Source organism: Sus scrofa, chromosome 17 (genome assembly GCF_000003025.6).
Source record: "Sus scrofa isolate TJ Tabasco breed Duroc chromosome 17, Sscrofa11.1, whole genome shotgun sequence".
Lineage (NCBI taxonomy): Eukaryota > Metazoa > Chordata > Mammalia > Artiodactyla > Suidae > Sus > Sus scrofa.
This window is the reverse complement of record NC_010459.5, coordinates 13,011,570-13,031,364: the sequence shown is the minus strand read 5'-3', so window position 1 is coordinate 13,031,364 and position 19,795 is coordinate 13,011,570. Positions and strand designations below refer to the sequence as shown.

Genomic DNA, 19,795 nt, shown 5'->3' with positions numbered 1-19,795 from the left:
TATGCATACAATACAAATTTATATGCATATGAAAAAACAGATGGCTTATTATGCTTTCAAAACTGAATATAACTATGAATAGCAAAATTATGTCAAAGCTTTATTTTAACCTAAGAAGAAATATGAAAAACCTATGCTTCATTTATAAAAATAACATACAATGCAGTTTTTAAATGAGAAACATGAAAAATGACATTTCTGAGCTGAACTCTGATAGATTTGCTTCTTTACTTATACTTCTGACATATTTTCAGGACCTGTGAAGGCCTTAGATTTTAGACTACTACTTCACGCTGGCAAGGTAGCCTGTCACAGTCTCCTGAGTACTGGCAGGAGGACCACTGCGTGAGAGGCACAGGAATTTATCACAACAGGAGGAGCCTGAATACCAGCATTTTCTTGGTAAGTTCCCTGGGTCCCAGTGCTCAGGGAGCAACTCAAATCAGGCCAGCTGATACTGCACATACAGTAGGAGCCCTGAGGTCTGGGAACCTGAATCTTTGTAATCCAGCAATAAGTACACCTACCCCTCTGCTCTGAAAAAAGAGAAACCAGCTCTTATCTTCAAGACCATATGCAAATCTAACTACTGAATCACCACATCTTCCAAAGCAGCTCATTAGAGCAATAACACTGAAAAGACAGACCGGAACAAAGGCAACCAAAGCTTTGGTTCACAAAATATAACAAAAGCAAGAGACCCATGGAGGAATGTCTCCTAAAGCATGTTTCCAAGCTGACTGAAGGATAGGTTTAACCAAAGAAAACCCCATGAATAAACAAAAGTTAGAAAATCTGAATTTTAAAAAGGGAAAAAAATGTAAATGCACTGAGAAAACTAATAAAATTGCTATGACAGAGAATCACCTCCAGCTCCAATCAAGTACAAGTTGCCAGTTGCGAAGGATTCTGAGGGTCAATGTGGACACCAACAGAAACCTGTCATGCGTGCAGGAGAGGAGAGGAACACAGAACACAGGTGCACAGGCAGGGGATCTCTGGTACAACTCGGTCCAAGTGAACAGGAAGCACACCAATGTCCTAACACCCCTGCACACAGCCTAGTGCATTCACAAAAGACTAAGCGCAGGGCAAACAGCAGTCTTCAAGGTGGTGCAGAATATTCCTGGACATAAGGACCATAAAGGAATGCAAAGCCATAGATAGTTTTAAGGGAGTATTGATATAGAACTTAACTTCAGAAATACAGATGTGTCAGAGAACACAGTCACCTTTGTGTCTTAAAAGTAATGGCTTCCCATGTCCCCTCTCACTACTGTCCTTCTACCCTCCAACGTGGAACAATCTGCCCACCCACGCTGGCTGATTATAGTCAAAGTGATAACACTAGTTAAAAACCTTGCCTCTTCCATCAGCAAAGAGGGTATTTAGTCTCACCTTACATGAAAGATTGGATGAACATTTAAACAATGAGAACTGTCTTTGCCAATTAATGCATTTGGTAGATATTTCCTACAAGTTGAATAAATTCAGTCTGGAATCCTAAATTCTGATGAAAATTTATTTAAAGCACAGAAAGGAACTTCAACGGAAAATACTGTTTCATAACATTATACCGAAAAAGACAGTATCATATTTTCCCAAACCTTATCAAATATATGAATGAGATCACACAAGGTGCCTCAAGGTAAAATGTAACAAGTATAATCAATAGTCATTTTGATATGACTTGGCAAAGTTTTTTGGGATATTTTCCAATGATTTGAGAAAATGAAAGAATAATGATGAGGTAAGAAATTACTTTCCAAGTCAAGTGGTTCCAATCCTATGCTTTTAACAAAATTAAAAGAGGACATAATTTAATCATCAGTTAAGAACAATAATGTTTTTTAATATGTGACTTGGTAAATTCAAACTTGTATTTGTTTGTAGTCAATTTTGCAGTATTAACAATGATAAAATTTTCTTTTAGAATGATCTATATTTAAATACTTTGAAGTCTTTTATTCATAAGTAATCAAAACCTTATTTAAATTTATGTAATTTTTGTTTCAAGTATCAGATAAAATATTAATAAAAGGTTCCCAAATATAAAAATATATTACACAAAGAAAAACAGAAGTATAGGAAAGCAGACAAATTATGACTACTAAAAGCAAAATTTTTTATATGATGGAGGAATGTTAACTTGTAACTTAAAAACTATAAGCTTTATTGAAATATAATTCATATAAACATCCATCCTTCTGAACTACACAATTTAATAATTCTCAGTATACCGAGAATTGTTGTACAGCCATCACCACTATCTAAATTCAGAACTTTTTTTTTTTTTTTTTTGGTCTTTTTGCCTTTTCTAGGGCTGCTCCCACTGCATATGGAGGTTCCCAGGCTAGGGGTCTAATCAGAGCTGTAGCCACCAGCCTACGCCAGAGCCACAGCAACGCGGGATCTGAGCCACGTCTGCGACCCACACCACAGCTCACAGGAATGCCGGATAGTTAACCCACTGAGCAAGGGCAAGGATTGAACCCGCAACCTCATGGTTCCTAGTCAGATTCGTTAACCACTGTGCCACGACGGGAACTCCTGAATTCAGAACATTTTCATCACTCCCAAAAGACACCCCATTCCATTAGTAGTCAATCCCCAAAACTCTCCTCCCATCCCCACTATCTATCTCCTGGCAACCACTGATGAATTTTTTATTTATTAAATCCTATGGATTTGCCTATGCAGGACATTTCATAGCAATGAAACCATAGACAATATGGCCTTTCATGATGGCTTCTTTCACTTAGTATAACATTTTCAAGCTTCATCCATATTGTAGCATTAACCAGTATTTAATTTTCTTTTACTGCCAAATAACATTCCATTGTATGAATATACCAAATTTTAGCCATTCAGAAGTTGGTAGATACCTGGACGGTTTCCACATTTTGGTTATTACAATGTTGCTATAAATATTTGTATACAAGTTCATGTGTGGGAGTGTCTTCATTCCTTCTATGTATATAACTCCAGAGTGGGACCACTGTGTCATATGGTAACTCTACGTTTAATCATCTGAGGAATTTCCAGCACCAGTTTATGTTCCCACTAGATGTGTATGAATTTCCACTTCTCTACATCCTCACCCACACTTACCTGTCTTTTGTACTGTAGCCAGCCTAGTAGGTGTAAACTGGTATCTTGTGCTTCTGATGGGCATTTCCCTCATGACTACTGATGTCCGGCATCTGTTCGCTTGCTTATGGGCCATTTGTATATATTCTTTGGAGAAACACCTACTTACATTCTTTGTCCTTTTCTTTTTTGGAGAGGAATCTACATAATTTATTATAAGATAAAGATTCACCAAGTAATTAAAAGAACGAATAAATACTAGTTGATGTTATTTATGAAAGTATTTTAAAACTATGCTCTAACATCTGCTCTAATTCTTTGCCATTTTTTTAATATTTCTCTTTTTATTGTTGAGTTGGAAGTGTTCTTTATATATTCTGGATACAAGTGCCTTATGATACATATACTTTGCAAATATTTCTATTCTGTGGGTTGTCTTTCACTTGATGGTATTCTTTGACACATAAAGTTTTTAATCTATATGATATACAACTTATTTTTTTCTTTTGTTGCTTGTGCTTTTATTCCATTAATACAGTGATTACTTTGATTTTCATATGTTGAACCAATCTTGCACTCCTATAATAAATCTCACCCTTTTAATGTGCTGCTAGATTAGGTTTCCTCTTTTTTAAAAAAAGATTTTGTATCTATATTCACAAGGGCTATATATAAGGGCTATTAGTTTCTTGCAGCAGCTTTGTCTGATTTTGGTATCAGGGTAATAATTACAGTCCTCGCAGAATGCTTTGAAATGTGTTCCCTCCTCTTTTGTTTCTTTCTGAAGATTTTGTGAAGGATTTATATTAAAACTTCCTTAGACGTCTGGTACAATTCACAAGTAAAACCATCTGGAATTAGGCTTTTCTTTGTGGGAATTTTTTTATTACTAATTCAATCTCTTTATTTGCTATTTCAGATTTTTATTTCTTCTTTGACTTGGTTTCAGAATGTTCTATTGATTGGTCCATTTCACCTTGGTGATCTAATTTGTTAACACACAACTCTTCATCCTTTATAATCCTTTCATTTCTGTATGGTAAAGTAACATCCCCTCTTTTATTACTGATTTTAGTAATTTAAGTCTCTTTTTTCCACATTTTCAGTCAAGCTAGACCTTTGTCAATTTTATCAATCTTTTTAAAGAACAAAATGCTAGTTTTATTAAGATGTTTCTCTATCGTATTTTTATTCTCTAGTTAATTTATTTCAGCTGTCATTTTCTTCCTTCTGGTTTCTCCGGGCTTAGTCAGCTTCATTTATTTTATTTTATTTTATTTATTTATTTTTGCCTTTTCTAGGACCGCTCCTGTGGCATATGGAGGTTCCCAGGCTAGGGGTTGAATCGGAGCTGTAGCCGCCAGCCTTCGCCAGAGCCACAGCAATGCAAGATCCAAGCCGCGTCTGCGACCTACACCACAGCTCAAGGCAATGCCGGATCCTTAACCCACTGAGCAAGGCCAGGTATTGAACCCGCAACCTTGTGATTCCTCGTCAGATTCGTTAACCACTGAGCCACGATGGGATCTCCTCAGCTTTATTTTTGTTTTTATCCTGGAAGGTTAGGTTACTGCTTTGAGATCCTTTTTCCTTTTTAATATAGGCATTTTCAGCTGCATCTCATAAGTTTTATGTTGCATTTTAATTTTCATTCATTTCAACCTATTTTTTAATTTCCATTGTAAATTTCATCTTTGACCTATAGATTATTATGGAATGTGTGGTTTAATTTCCACAAAATTTCAACCTGTTAATGATTTATAATTCTGTTTCAAATATTCAGTGAATACACATTGTGTATTTTGGTGCCTTTTCAATTTATTGACTTGTTTATATTGTCTCCTAGAAAATGTTCCATTTGTACCTGAAAAGAATACATACCCTGCTTTTGTTGGGTGAAGTGTGCTATAGATGTCTGTTACATCTAGTTCATTTATAATGTTGTTCAAATCTTCTATTTCTTTGTTGATATTCTGTGTAGTTATTCTAAATGCAATTACAAGTGGGGTACTGAAGTCTCAAACTATTGTTGAACTTGTCTGTTTCTCCCTTCAATTCCTTCCTCCCTCCTCTTAACTACAGTCATGCTGTACATTAGATCCTGAGAACTAATTCATCTTATAACTGAAAGTTTGTACGCTTTGACAACCTTCATCTATTCTCCCCACACACATCTGATCTTGGCAAACCACAATTTGCTCTGTTTCTGTGAATTTGTTGATGTTGTTTTTAGATTCCACATGAGTGAGATCACACAATATTTGTCTTTTTCTTACTTATTTCACTAGCATGATACCGTCAAGATTCATCCATACTGTCACAAATGGCAGGGTTTCCTATTTTGTGGCTGAATAATATTTCACTGTGCATGTCTATCTAATCTATTTATTTATTCACCTATCTCTCTATCTATCTCACATTCCCTTTACCCATTCATCACAGATAGACATTTAACTTGTTTTCATGCCTTAGCTATTTTAAATAATGATGCAATGCTCTCCAGGGGGAGTGTGGGTATCTTTTAAAGATAGTGATTTCCACTCCTTTGATTGTATACCCACAAGTGGGATTGCTGGATCAAATTGTAGTTCTGTTTTAATTCTAAAAAAACTGCATACTGTCTTTCACATATGGCTTGTACCAAGTTACCTTCTGACTAATAGTACACAAGCGTTCCCTTTTCTCTAAATCCTTGCCAGCCCGTTAAGCTTGTCTTTTTGAGAGCGGCCATTCTCACAGCTGTGAAGTGCTATCTCATTGTGGTTTTGATTTGTACTTCCCTGATAAGTAATGATGATGAGAATCTTTTCATCATGTACCTCTTGGCCATTTGTATAACTTCTTTGGAAAAATTCAGCTCCTTTGCCCATTTTAAAATAAGATTATTATTATTGGTAGTGAGTTACATGAGTTCCTTATATATTTTGATTATTAACCACTTAAGCAGACTATGATTTACAAATACCTCCTTCCATTTCATAGGTTGCCTATGGTTTTGTGGATGGTTTCCTTTGTCGTGCCAAAGTTTTTTAGTTTGATGTTGTCAAATTGATTTATTTTTGTTTTTATTGCTTTTGCTTTTGGTGCCAGAGTCAAAAAGTAATTGCCAAGACCAATGTCAAAGAGTTTACTGCCTATGTTTTCTTCTAAGATTTCCATGGTCTCAGGTCTTACATTCAAGTCTTTAATCCATTTCAATCTAATTTTGTGAGTGATGTAAAATAAGGGTCCAGTTACACTCTTTTGCATGTGGTTATCTGGTTTTCCCAACACCATTTATTGAAGAGACCATATTTTCCCCAATGAGCATTCTAAGCTTACTTTTCAAATATTGTATTGTACCTGTGTAGATTCATTTCTGGGCTCTTAATTCTGTTCAATAAGTCTATGTGCCTATTTTTGTGCCCATACCACACTGTTTTTGATTACTGTAGTTCTGTAGTATAGTTTGAAATCTGAAAGTGTGATACATCTGGCTTTGTTGTTCATTTTGAAGACTGTTTTGGCTATTTGGGGTCTTGTGTGGTTCCATACAAATTCTAGAGTTGTTTGTTATTTTCTGTAAAAAAACCAAAAATGCCATTAAATTTTTGATAGGAATTGCATTGAAGCTATAGATGGCTTTGGGTAGTATGCCCAAACATTTTAACAATATTAATTCTTCCAATCATGAACATGGGAAAACTTTCCTGTGTCTTCAATTTCTTTCAACAGTATCTTTCAGTTTTCAGTGTACAGATCTTTCCTCTCCTTGGTTAAATTTATTCCTAAGTATTCTCTTGTTTTAGAGGCTATTGTGACTGGGATTTTTTTTTTTTCCAGATGGTTTGTCCTTAAAGTATAGAAACACTACTGATTTTGTATACTGATTTTTTTATCCTGAATTTTACTGAATTCCTTTGTTAGTTATAACAGTTTATTTTTACTTCTTCCATTCCAATTTGGATGCATATTATTTCTTTGCTTGATTGCTCTAAGCTAAGAGTTCCATTAGTGAGTTGAATAAGGAGTAGTGAGAAAGGAAACACTTATTTTGTTTCTGATCTTAGAGGAAAAGCTTTCAACATTTCACAAGCTGTGGGCTTGTCATATATGGCCTTTATTATTTTAAGGCATACTTCTATATCCAATTTATTGATTTTTTTATCATGAAAGGATAATTGTGTTAATACTTTTTTCATCTATTGAGATGTTTATACTTTTATCTTTGCATTTATTAATGATTTTTATTTGTGTATGTTGAAACACTCTTGTGCTGTAGGGATATATCCCATTTCATCATTGTGTATGATCTTTATAATGTGCTGCTGAATTCAGTTTGGTAGTATTTTGTTGAGAACTTTTGCATCTATATTCATCAGTGCCTTGTGATTTTCTTGTAGTGTTCTTATCTGGCTTTGGTAACAAGGTAATGCTGGCCTTGTAAAATGAGTTTGGAAGTGCTACCTCCTCCTCTTGAATTTTTTTAGTGGAGTTTGAGAAGGACTGGCATCTTTAAATATTTGAATTCACCAGTGAAATCATCTGGTGCTAGGCTTATCTGTGTTTTTAAGGCTTGAGATACTGATTCAATCTTCTTATGTGTTATTGGTCTGTTCAGGCTTTAGATTGGTTATGATTCAGTCTTGATAGGCTATATGTTTCTAGGAATTTATCTATTTCTTCTAGGTTGTCCAATTTATGGCATATAACTGTTCACCGTAGTCTTTTATGATCCTTTGTACTTCTGTGGTATCTGTTGTAACATCTTCTCATTTGTTTATAATCTTACTTATTTGAGCCCTCTCTTTTTGTCAGTCACAATAGAGATTTTCTAATTTTGTTTATCCTTTCAAAAAACCGACTCTCAGCATTGTTAATCTTCCTATTATTTTCTTATTTTTCATTTCATTTATTTCCACTCTGAGCTCTACTCCTGATTATTTCCTTCTGCTAATCTTAGGCTTAGTTTGTTCTTCTAGTTCCTTGAGGTGTAATATTAGATTGTTACAGATCTTTCTTTTGATGTATGTACTTACAGCTACAGTTTCTTCTTAGAACTGCTTTTCCTGCATCCCATACATTTTGGTATATTGTGTTTCCATTTTTGATTACCTCAATATATTTTTTCATTTCCTTTTTAATTTCTCCTTTGATCCACTGGTTGTTCAGAAGTATGTTAATTTTCATGTTTTGTTCATTTTACAGCTTTCTTCCAATTATTATTATTATATAGATAATTATTCCAATTATCTAGTTTCTTATGTGTGTGGTCCAAGGAGATATTTGATATAGTTTTTATCATGTTCAATTTGTTGAGACTTGCACATAATATTATCTATCCTAGTAATGTGTATTGTGCTGCTGTTTAATGGAATATTCTGCATGTGTCTGTTAAATATATCTGATCTACAGTGTTGCTCACATCCTCTGTTTCCTTACTGATTCTCTGGATGATCTTATCCATTTGTAAGGGTGGGCTATTAAAATTCCCAACTAGGAGTATACAGTTGACCCTTGAACAACATGGGTTTGAACTGTGCAGGTCCACTTACATGAGGATATTTTTTGATAAATATATTGGAAAAATTGGGGGAGATTTGCAGCAATTTTAAAAACCTACAGATGAACTGCATAGCTCACAGCCTATCATCACAGGTGTTTTTAAATGTAGTAATGTTTCCCAGACTGTATTATGAAATGACTATAATCTGTCTGCATAAATATGTTCTAACAATTCATTCGTTAGTGTACAGACTGGCATTTTACAAGTCTGCCTTAGCCCTCATTTTTGCTTGTGCAAAAATCTCAGAGTCAGCTGGAGGTGAGGCTTGAGGTCCTCTCAAGGTTTTCCTGGGCATGCAGACATGGATTCCCAACAATATTCAGTTTACCACAGCTCCTCTTACATGGCCTATTTCCCACCTTTTCCTTTTTGTGTGTTTTGGTCGCCTGTTTGCCCCAATGTGAGCACTATCCCAGGCAGCAGTAATGTTGAACAACACACACTCTGGGGAAAAGACTATTTTCACTGAGTGAGAACAGACTCAGATCAAAGGAAGACAAGCCCTGCAAGTGAGGATTTTCCAGAGAGGTGTCACACAAATTGCATACACACACAACTTCCAGGGAAGGGGGCTTTGAGAGGGTGTCACCAAGCACCCCAGTGGGTCCTGTTTTCATAGCTACTGTGGTTGAGAGGCTATTGAGTTTCAAGATCACCTTGGAGCTGGGGAGAGGGGAAACAGTAATAGGGTAAGTGAAAATACCACATAACTTAACTGTTCTTATGAAAATTCAGCTTTTCTTTTTTCAGTAATCATTCTTTAGAGTGTTACAAGCCTTTTGGTTAATTTCCAGAGTTCTGAAATGTTTTGACCATTTTTGCCAGTATTCTCACTGTTTTTTGGAGGAACATATTTTTTATAAGTACTGTCATTTGGAAATGCTTCTCTCTGTGATCTTTAGATGCTAATGAAGGACTCATTTTAATATCCATAATTAATATCCACATCAAAAATTATCTTTTTGTAAGTTTTAATTACTTAAATTTACAATAAAATATTGAGATGACAACTTTAAACTAGATGAGAAGATACTAGTTTTTTTTAATTCTTTTGGAAGAGTCTTGAGCAATATGCTAAAGATCACTGAGTCAATAATGCCTCTTTAGGACTTCAGGAACTTGTACCATAAGATGTAAATAGAACTTTCATCATTTAATTAACAATGATTGTTAAAAAAACAAACAAAAAAAAATCCCACTGTGGAGCAGCGGAAACAAATCTGACTAGGAACCATGAGGTTGCAGGTTCAATCCCTGGCTTTGCTCAGTGGGTTAAGGACCTGGCGCTGCCATGAGCTGTGGTGTAGGTTGCAGATGCAGCTCAGAGCCTGTGTTTCTGTGGCTGTGGCATAGGCCTGCAGCTGTAGCTTCAATTGGACTCGTAGCCTGGGAACCTCCATGTGCCGCAGGTGCAGCCCTGTAAAGGAAAAACAAACAAAACAAAACAATGATTGTTATATTTTATAATATTTAAAAACAAAAGTCAAGTCCCTGAAATTATTTTAGTTTATATAGTCATACTTGCTCTAAATTCGCATTTATTTACTTGCTGGTTTAGCACTGTCTTTTATACACATTCACAATTACCAAACATTACCTACATTAGTATAAAGATATACATTTGACTCACATGGACTTTGAAACAGCAATTAGGAAAATAGCAATCAGGGGAGAGAATAAATATGTAAAGTCATTATCTGTTGGGTTCTCCACAGTAAGGAAGTGTTAGTGCAATCACCCAACACAATGAGTTCCAATCTGTTTGACCAATGCAGGAAATCAAGACAACCAAGACAATGGCTTTCTATGGGTCAAAGATGGCCAACCACCTCTTAAATACTTGATCAGTTGAAGCTGTTTATATCTGCTATTTATTGTCCTCTTTTGACTCAGTAGAATTCCGTCCAAACTGATTCATGACTTTAGGAAAAAAGTAGGCCTGCTCTAAAACAAACACATGCCAAGGCAGGGCTTGCATAGAACTTTCTAGTATTCTGAATTCCTTCCCATTAAATGAATAAAGCATGGAGATTTGAAAAGGCCTCCTCATGCATTGAGAGGCACAGAAATTATCTTCTGAAATCAATGCCAACATTTCCAATCAAATCTGAGATGCTCAATGAATATAAATCTACGGATCATTACCTTTAAAATCAGTAGACATTTTTAATCGAACCTAAAATGGAAAAGCCACAAAAAGGATTCTATTTGAAATCCCAAAACACAAGGCAGGCCCAAATCTTGACTATTTTGCCAATTAAGGTTACCATCCATAATGAAAGAAAATATTAATCAAAAAGTCAAAAAAACCCTAGACAAATTTAAGGCTATTCTCTCCAAATGGTTATACTGCCATTTTCAAATATATTTTCTTACAAAAGAAAGAGGTATTTTCTCTGTTTGTTTCCTTTTAGAGAGAAATTCTTTGATAAATTTACTATGTCTGAAAACCTTACCCTGGATGTTAACACATTTTTCATTTAGAATGCAGGTGCAAGACATTCTCACTCCTGTCCACTGTGATCAGGGGAGGGCCCTTCATGGACTAAGGGAAAGAGGCTGGAAGAGGCAGATTCTGTAAATTTCTGTAAAGGACCAGGCAAGAAGTATTTTAGGCTTCACGTGCCATAAGGTTCCTGTTTCAACTACTCAACACTGTCACTTTAGCTTGAAGACAGCAAATGGGTGTGGCCGCGTTCCAATACAACCTGACTTAGGAAAATTAAGCTAGACTGTGCCCATGGGTCGCACATTGCCAACCGCCATTCTACAAGAAAGTGGACAGAAGTGCCACTGGTTCCTCAGGAGGACATGACACAAGTGGGTGCACACATGGTTAGCTTGATGTATCCTGTGCCTTAATTCCAGGTCTCCCCTTTGTTCAAGTTGTGGCCTTTTTTCCACCCCAGCAGATAATCAGCTCCCAACTTGAGTGGTAACTGAGAGCAAAGGAGGAAAGTTAAGATGGAGAGTTTCATTCTTCACCAAATCATGTCAAAACCATACAAGCTACAGTCTAACACTGAGCCTAACTGTGGCCAGGTTTCTGCTTTGTGCACGCTTCCCTGACATTAGAAGAACGGAACTTCTGCCACGCTCCAGCCACAGCCCGACCCGCTCTCAATCCTGAGGGTGCTTGCTGACAGGGCGGCTGTCTCAATCCCACCCTCACCAGAAAGCAGCCCACAGCACATACGAGGACAGAAAGGCTGAAGAATTAGCAAAATAATCCTAAAATGCTTCATTTTGAATAGCGTAAAGTCTGAGAAGCTTTGTGGAAAACATGCTTTTAGAGAAACTAGAGGTTCTCAAGATCCACTGGTAAAATAAGGCTTCATAAATCTTGAGATACTAAAACCACAGCAGGCACACCCTCCCACGTGACAACTGCACCTCCTCCAACATGTTACAGTAAGGAGCAAAAAAGCATACTACTGATGTGTAATTACTTCAGTTCTGTAGCTCTGCTAAAAGCTCCTGTTTTGCTTGTGTTTTGTACGCTTCTCTAGGAAACAAGCTTAATTGTGTTCTGCTGCCCCCAGGTGTCCATTTTTATATACACACAATTAGCTGGCAAAGCAGGGTCCTTTGTAAATTTCCAAACCAGGAAGCTATACCTGTGCTATTCAAAGTATCCGTTCATAAACCCCAAACACAAAGCTAATGCAAGTGTTAAAAGTTCAACCTTTAGAGATACTTGAAATATTACTGGGATCTTTCCTACATTGCCGTTGAAAAAAGAACCAGAAATGGCATAAAAAGATATCTATATCTTTGAACTGAAAATAGTATTTTAACACACAGTGGCTCTCCAAGTGTGGTTCAGGGATCCTATTCAAGGTGCCCATGGGGTCAAACCAATTTTTTTTAATGATAATAAAAAATGTTTTTCAGTCTCTCTCTCACATGTTTACAGCAGAGTTTCACATGGCTTGTGACACACTGCAACAGAAGAAATGCACCAAGAAGGTGGGCAAGGTGACTCCGAGGGGTGGAGGCAGCACTGACTTATGGGGAATTATGACCACCTAAGGCTGGAATCCACAGTAGGGTAGGGGTCAGAGAGAAAAAGAAAGTCATGCCAGGGCTGGCTCTCCTGGCAGGCGGACTGAGGAAAGGGGGCCGCACAGACAGGAAGAGGGAAGCACAGAGAGGACAGCTCTGTAGGAGCGAGGGGCAGCAGTCCAAATGCACTTGGAGCAGCTGCCAGGGACTGTGCTGATAATCACAGACACCCACAGAGGTTTCCTGAGGTACTGAACAACGAACTACCGAGCAACCTCAGGGAGATCTGTGGTGCTCCTGAGGGTGGAAACATAAGAAAAGACAATATGAAAGCCAAAAACAGAAGTTCCTGTCGTGGCTCAGTGGCTAATGAATCCAACTGGGAACCATGAGGCTGCAGGTTCAATCCCTGGTCGCGCTCAGTGGGTTAAGGATCCAGCATTGCCGTGAGCTGTGGTATAGGTCACAGATGCGGCTCAGATCCCGTGTTGCTGTGGCTCTGGCGTAGGCCGGCAGCTATAGCTCCAATTAGACCCCTAGCCTGGGAACCTCCACATGCCACAGGTGTGGCCCTAGAAAAAGTCAAAAAAAAAAAAAGACAAAAAAGAAAAAGAAAGAAAAGCAAAAGCAGTAAAATTCTTAAATCACAATTCTTATAACAGTCATTTTCCACTTCTGATAGTAAACCAAATATCTGACCCATTTTAAATTCTGGGATCTTAGCCAATCAAAAAAAGAGAAACTCACAATTATCAATACAGTTTACAGACTGAAAAATTATGAATTCCCATGAATTGCTCTTTCAAACTGAACTGCACACATCTTTTTAACATTATTCTGTTACAAAACCTATACTTTATTCCTTGGTTTCTTCCTCCTACCAGTATGGTGTACTGGCCTCGGTTTCCACCCCTTATCCAACCCATAACAACATCATCATGGCGGGAAGGGAGTTCCCGTCGTGGCACAGTGGAAACAAATCCAACTAGGAACCATGAGGTTGCAGGTTCGATCCCTGGCCTCGGTGGATTAAGGACATGGTGTTGCCATGAGCTGTGGTGTAGGTCACAGATGTGGCTCGGATCCTGTGTTTCTGTGGCTGTAGCATAGGCCAGCAGCTACAGCTCGGACCCCTAGCCTGGGAATCTCCACATGATGCAGCTGCAGCCCTAAAAAGCAAAAAAAAAAAAAAAAAAAAAAGAAAGAAAGAAAGAAAGAAAAAAAATGGCAGGAAGGTCCTGCCTCACACAGTAAAACCAGACCATGGAAGATGACAGCAAGGATGCCGAGTATCCCCAGGATGGGGGTGTGCAGGACGCCCAGCCTGTGAGCAGGCAGCCACCAGACCAGAAGAACCTCACCTCCACTCCTACACCCCTCACACTGGGTGGGCAGGCTCCACAGATGCTAGAAAGCAGAACAACCCCCTCTGACAAAACTGCTGCCAAAAATCTCAGGCCACAGGGTTAAAGGGTAGCTTCTGTCAGAAAATCTCGATTAAAAATAATGCCCTGGCTAGGGCCTCTGAGCACAGCCTGACCCAGGCAGCGCCTTCTTGTTGATCTCCTCAGACTCTACGCTGTGAAATCAGCCAAATGACTCTGCCTCTTTCTACCCCACTCTCCACTGCATCTCAGTTCAATTTCTACAGCTCCCTCCCACCTCAGAGTCTAGTCCTGACTACCATCCTGGCCCTGCCACCTGTCCTCAGCCTCAGCAGTAATCCTGCCAGAAGGCTGCTTGTGGTCAACAGAGCACATCTGAAAATTAGTTCAGAAAAGGAAAAAGTTTGCATTTATTCTAACATTTTATTCACACCATTTCCGATAAAACACATGGCTTTAAAAAAAAGTCTCAATTCTTTCCTTATTGATAGTTACAATATTTAATACAAATTAGTTCTGTCACAGCAAGAGAATAAACTCTAGAGTTTTGTTTTGTATCGTTTTGTCTTTTTAGGGTCGCACCCACAGTATGTGGAAGTTCCTAGCTAGGGACCAACTGGAGCTACAGCTGCCAGCCTAACCATAGTCACAGCAACACCAGATCCTTAACTCACTGAGCAGAGCCAGGGATTGACCCTGCATCCTCATGGATCCTAGCTGCGTTCGTTACCACTGAGCCACAATGGGAACTCCCTAGAGTTTGTTCTGATAAAAATGTATCTGTGCAAAAGTTTAATTGACAGGTATATTTCACTGAAGAAGAGGCGTTTTAAAAATAAGAGATTAATTAGCAAATGGGACTACGATTATATAATACTTATTTAATCTAAGAAAATATGCCATTTGTAGACAGATAAAAGTAAGTCCACACCATTGCTGAAATAACGATAAATCATTCACATTTTTAAAAGTAGGAACAGAAGGGAATCACCAATGAATTAGCACCAATGAAATGACTGTAACATCTGAATGAATTTCTCCCAAAGACACTGTATATACTGTAGACAGTCTTTTTCTCCCCCCAGTCCATTTAGTGAAGTATGTGTAATTAAAATATCTCCCAGTGCTTCTCCACCACAGCCCCTCAGTGACCTACCATCACCACCACCTCTGAAGTTAACCCGCTAAGGGAGCTCCGCCCCACCCACACCACCAGAGGGGAGATCTAACCCTGACCTTCACCCTAACGGCAGGGAACCCGCCATGGAGTATACACACTGCAAGTGTTAGCTGAATGACAGAATAAGAAAAATAAAGCTAGAAAGGCATTCCAACATGTGACGTGTTAGATTTATCAGCATACCTTCTACCATTTTATTAGTAAGATTAGCAGGAAGAACAAAGGGCCACTCCAGTGCATTTTCAATGCCTCACTCTCAGCACAGGAAGATTTGCAAAGAACAGCTATAAGATGTTAACCTCCAGGTTAGGCCTCCCCCACTGAAAGCATGAGGACAAGCTTGCCTCAGTACTGTTGAGAAAGGTCATGCTGTTAGGACATGATGGTAAGGAAAAGGAAAGTGTTATTAGTTCATTTTCCAAGAAGCCTATTCCGGCACTGGACTAAGTAATCAGAGCTGATGCTCTAGGCAGTACCACATAAGGAGATGGTCAAAAAGGGAAGATGGTAGAAATAATTCACTTTATATTCTGAATGATTCACTTTCACAGGGGCCATGCTAATAAGTCAGACACTGTAACATAATTCAGGCAATCATGATGCAAGAGAAGCTCCACCAGAGTTATGGGTTAAAAACTTACCACCTAGAAGGAGAATTTATTTATAAAATGAATCCAGGGGAGGAAGAGAAAGGAAACACATTTTCACATGGTTAGTTTTTGTGATAGCTACTATATATATTCAACAGACTTGTAACAGCATGCATGGTATATAAGAATAAAAAAACTCTAATATACAAAACAGACAACAGACAAGCCTAAGTGTGTAGCACACACTTTTAAAAACAAAGCTCAGAATAATCACTAAAAACATGACTTTGAAGATGATACAGAGAGATTTACTTGTGTTTATAATTTTCTCCCTCTTACAGAGAATTCTGCCTCTATAGCCAGTTTTTAATCATGCATGATTGGCACAAAACAAGATTAATATTAAACTGTTCATTTATATAAACTATTTCATATCCTAGTTGCCAAAAAGAAGTGTGACATATCATTTAATCTCTTTCCAATTCCTCGAATATGGAAGACAAAAGCAAATCCGAGATCTGTGGTCCTCAACCTGTGCATAAGAAGCCCTGGGTGCCCTTGCTTATTTGACATCAAGTGTGCAGCGTTATCTGCGTAAATAGTAAGACTCACACTTTTACTTACTGCTATGTTTCAAATCTCTGTTAATTAACAGATACATGTCTATTTGAAAGTATTATTAAAGCAGTATTAACTTTTTAAAAAGCAATCTAGCATTTAATAGAAAATAACCCACTTGTCTAGCAACTTCCACAGAAATTCTGTAATATCCTCATTCTCTAAGTAAGAACAGAACTTTTACTGGATTCTTTTTTTCACTATTACATATTTTCTCAGTCAAAAGACAGTACATGCTCAAGCATCACATGTGGATGGGAACTCAAGGTATCTGGTGTGCAGATTCCTCATGCTGGGACTCACAGGTCTGGACTAGTGCTATTCGTGGACAAATGTAAGAGTCTTGTGGTTGCCTGATGGGAGGGGGAGGGAGTGGGAGGGATCGGGAGCTTGGGCTTATCAGACACAACCTAGAATAGATTTACAAGGAGATCCTGCTGAATAGCATTGAGAACTATCTAGATACTCATGTTGCAACAGAAGAAAGGGTGGGGGAAAAAACTGTAATTGCAATGTATACATGTAAGGATAACCTGACCCCCTTGCTGTACAGTGGGAAAATTAAAAAAAAAAAAAAAAAAAAAAAAGAAATTGAGTGAGAGGAAAAGAAAGGGACAGAGTTGCAGCTGTTATCACAAGATGAGCAGAGAAGAAAGCAGTAAAAACTTGCTTCACTGGTAAGAGGCAAACAGAGACTAGGACAGTCCACTGACTGATCACCCCCAGAGCAAGCTGATTGGGCTGTCAACTGATTCTGACACTCACTTCAAGGCTCACACCGTGGGAATCCCAGTACCTTCATTTCCGCAAGACATATCATGGCCCTGTTACCCACAAATGTCCCCTGAGGGTATCTACCTTTTCAGTGTGTATAATCTCAGGACATGTTACATATGCCTACCAGTCACTAATGTATTCTAAATTCACCTCTTACAAACTGCAAAAGGAACCTCCTAGTTGAATACTGGGAGATTTGTGAAGATCATGTTAAAATTATGATTCTATCACTGTATCTCCTTCTTCACTTTCCTGACAGTAGAAGCCTTCTTTCCCCTTTGGTCCATCTTAATGACCCCATACAGCTCCATTTTGCCTCTCTTAAAGAGGAGCATCACGGCTTTAAATAAGGGCATTATGTGACCTTTTGGAATAGCAAAACAAATTTGGACCAATATCTAAGTTTCAGTTCTTTTAACGAGGCTTTTTAAATTGTAAGACAAATCATATGGCAAATCAAGGGATGACCTAGACTCTTTAACTACAAGAAACATGATTTTTTCCCCAGCCTGGCCCAATGGGTTAAAGGATCTGCTGTAGCCACAGCTGCAGCAGAGGTCACAGATGCGGCTCAGATTCAGCCCCTGGCTCAGGAGCTTCCATAGGCCACAGGTGTAGCCATAAGGAAAAAAAGAAAGAAAGAAAAAAAGAAACATGATTGTCTCTTCAAAATAAATTGACCCAAGACTATGAAATAATGTTTGTGGTATGTACATGTTGATCTATATTTAACTAAAATAGTCTCCTTTTCTCTAGTATGAACAGTTTAAATAAAGCTAAAATTCCAATTCTATGAAAGGTGAAAGTTTATACATAACTTAAATGTATATTTAAGAAGTCCGTCCTATATTTTAAATAGAAGATGAGAAGGGAGATTATTTTGATATTTCAACTAGCAGAAGACCAGGTAAGCTGAGGGGTGTAGAAAAGTCTGAGTTAAGATTTCCTACTGGAGTTCGTGAAAACACAGTCGACATTTTCAGATCTAACACATCCTCTTTCCAACGCTCTACATCAACCCTAATAGCTAACCAAAAATCAAAACTGAAAAAAAAAAAAAAGAGCTCTGTCTCTGCCATCTAGTGGAGAAAGAAGACACAGAACAACTCCAGACATTTAGATGATATGATACCACTTCAATTATGCTTAGTGCCAACATGTGAAATAAACTATTTCTTTTCCCAAAGATTTGTGTTTACCTCTTTAACCACGTAGAGAATGACATAAAGGGAGACAGAGAAAAAACATGTATGGACACAAAAAGCAAAGATAAGGCCAAGATACTCTGGAGCTCTGTGAAAGAGCACCACATACCCACACTTACATGGCCGTGGAGGTCTGTGTTCAGAAGCATCACTGCACAGGTGAGGCAATGGACTCCATCTACCAAAAGAGACAAGGACAGAAAGCATTAATCCACTGCTTGCGGTTGGACCTCTCAATCTCACTAAAATGGCATACTCACGCTTAATTAAGAAACTAAGAAATACAGTCCTATGGCTAGGTACAACTCATCATATTCATTTGGGGAGGCAGAAAATAGGTCAGAATAAGTTATTAAAAGGATCTCAACAGATCTGGACTCTACTGGTGATAAGGTGAATTACTGACCCTCCAGAGGTGGGGGAATACATCTTCAATTTTGAAACAGAGCCCTTGGGCACCACAATCCTACTTCTAGGGCTTTATGCTAATGAATAAGGAGCTACTCAAAATACAAGGATAGACAACAAGGAATGAGTACATATAACACACATAAAACAACCATGTTATGCTGAAGTCATTAAAAATGTTTTCCCAGTACACACATCGAAATGGAAAGATACCTCACAATAAAGTATTATATGAAAAACAGGTTACATGCAGCATGATTCTATTTAAATATAACATATCTAAGAAGGAGAAGGATATATAACATAGTACTAAAAGAGATCATTATCCCTGAATAGTGAAATTATAATTTTTATCTTTTCATTTATATTTTCTCAATTTTTTATAATACAAGACATGCAAGTGAAAATAAAGTATTTAATACTATAACTTTTTTTTTACTTTCTGGGAGGAAAATGAATTCAGAAAGAAGCAGCAAAAGTTAAAGAAAATCAAGATTTGCATCTTCCACTGTTTACTCTTTGGGTATTAATTCTCTGGCTAAAAACATACAGGCAAGAGTATTTATCCTTTTCTTTGCCATTCTTTAAATTCAGATTTTCTGGCCCAGGATACTATGGATCATATAAAAGTGAAATACTGAAATAATCACTGAAGATGAACATATTAAATATTCAGGAGGAAAATGGTGCCCAAACCAGCAAGGTCACTCAAACTTATATGGAAACATCACTCTCTCATCTTGGTTTTTAAAAGAAAAAGAAAAAGCACCAAGAGTTAAGTGTCTCACTTCCAGACCTTAGAATGAGTTTTCTTTATTTTTTCCTTGCAATTCTCAAACCAAGTACTGTAGACGAGAGCAGTTGCAGATGCAGAAAAATCTCAGTAATTTATACCAAATGTACAAAAAAGCCTGTCCAATTACTGAATTCATGAATTAAAGACAGCTTATTTTCCAAAATATGCCTTTCAGTACAGTAGGTAATTTCTGTAA

At 37.7% G+C, this 19,795-nt stretch overlaps 1 protein-coding gene across 8 annotated transcripts in view; it reads right to left on the bottom strand.

Annotated features, from left to right (window-relative positions):
• PSD3 (pleckstrin and Sec7 domain containing 3) overlaps positions 1-19,795 on the bottom strand; it is a 621,434-nt gene that overhangs the window by 235,812 nt on the left and 365,827 nt on the right. For all 8 annotated transcript variants that reach the window (XM_021077991.1, XM_021077990.1, XM_021077989.1 and 5 more), the window contains one exon: positions 18,515-18,573. In XM_021077991.1, the coding sequence (XP_020933650.1) occupies positions 18,515-18,573 (59 nt within the window). The remainder of the gene's footprint in view (positions 1-18,514; positions 18,574-19,795) is intronic.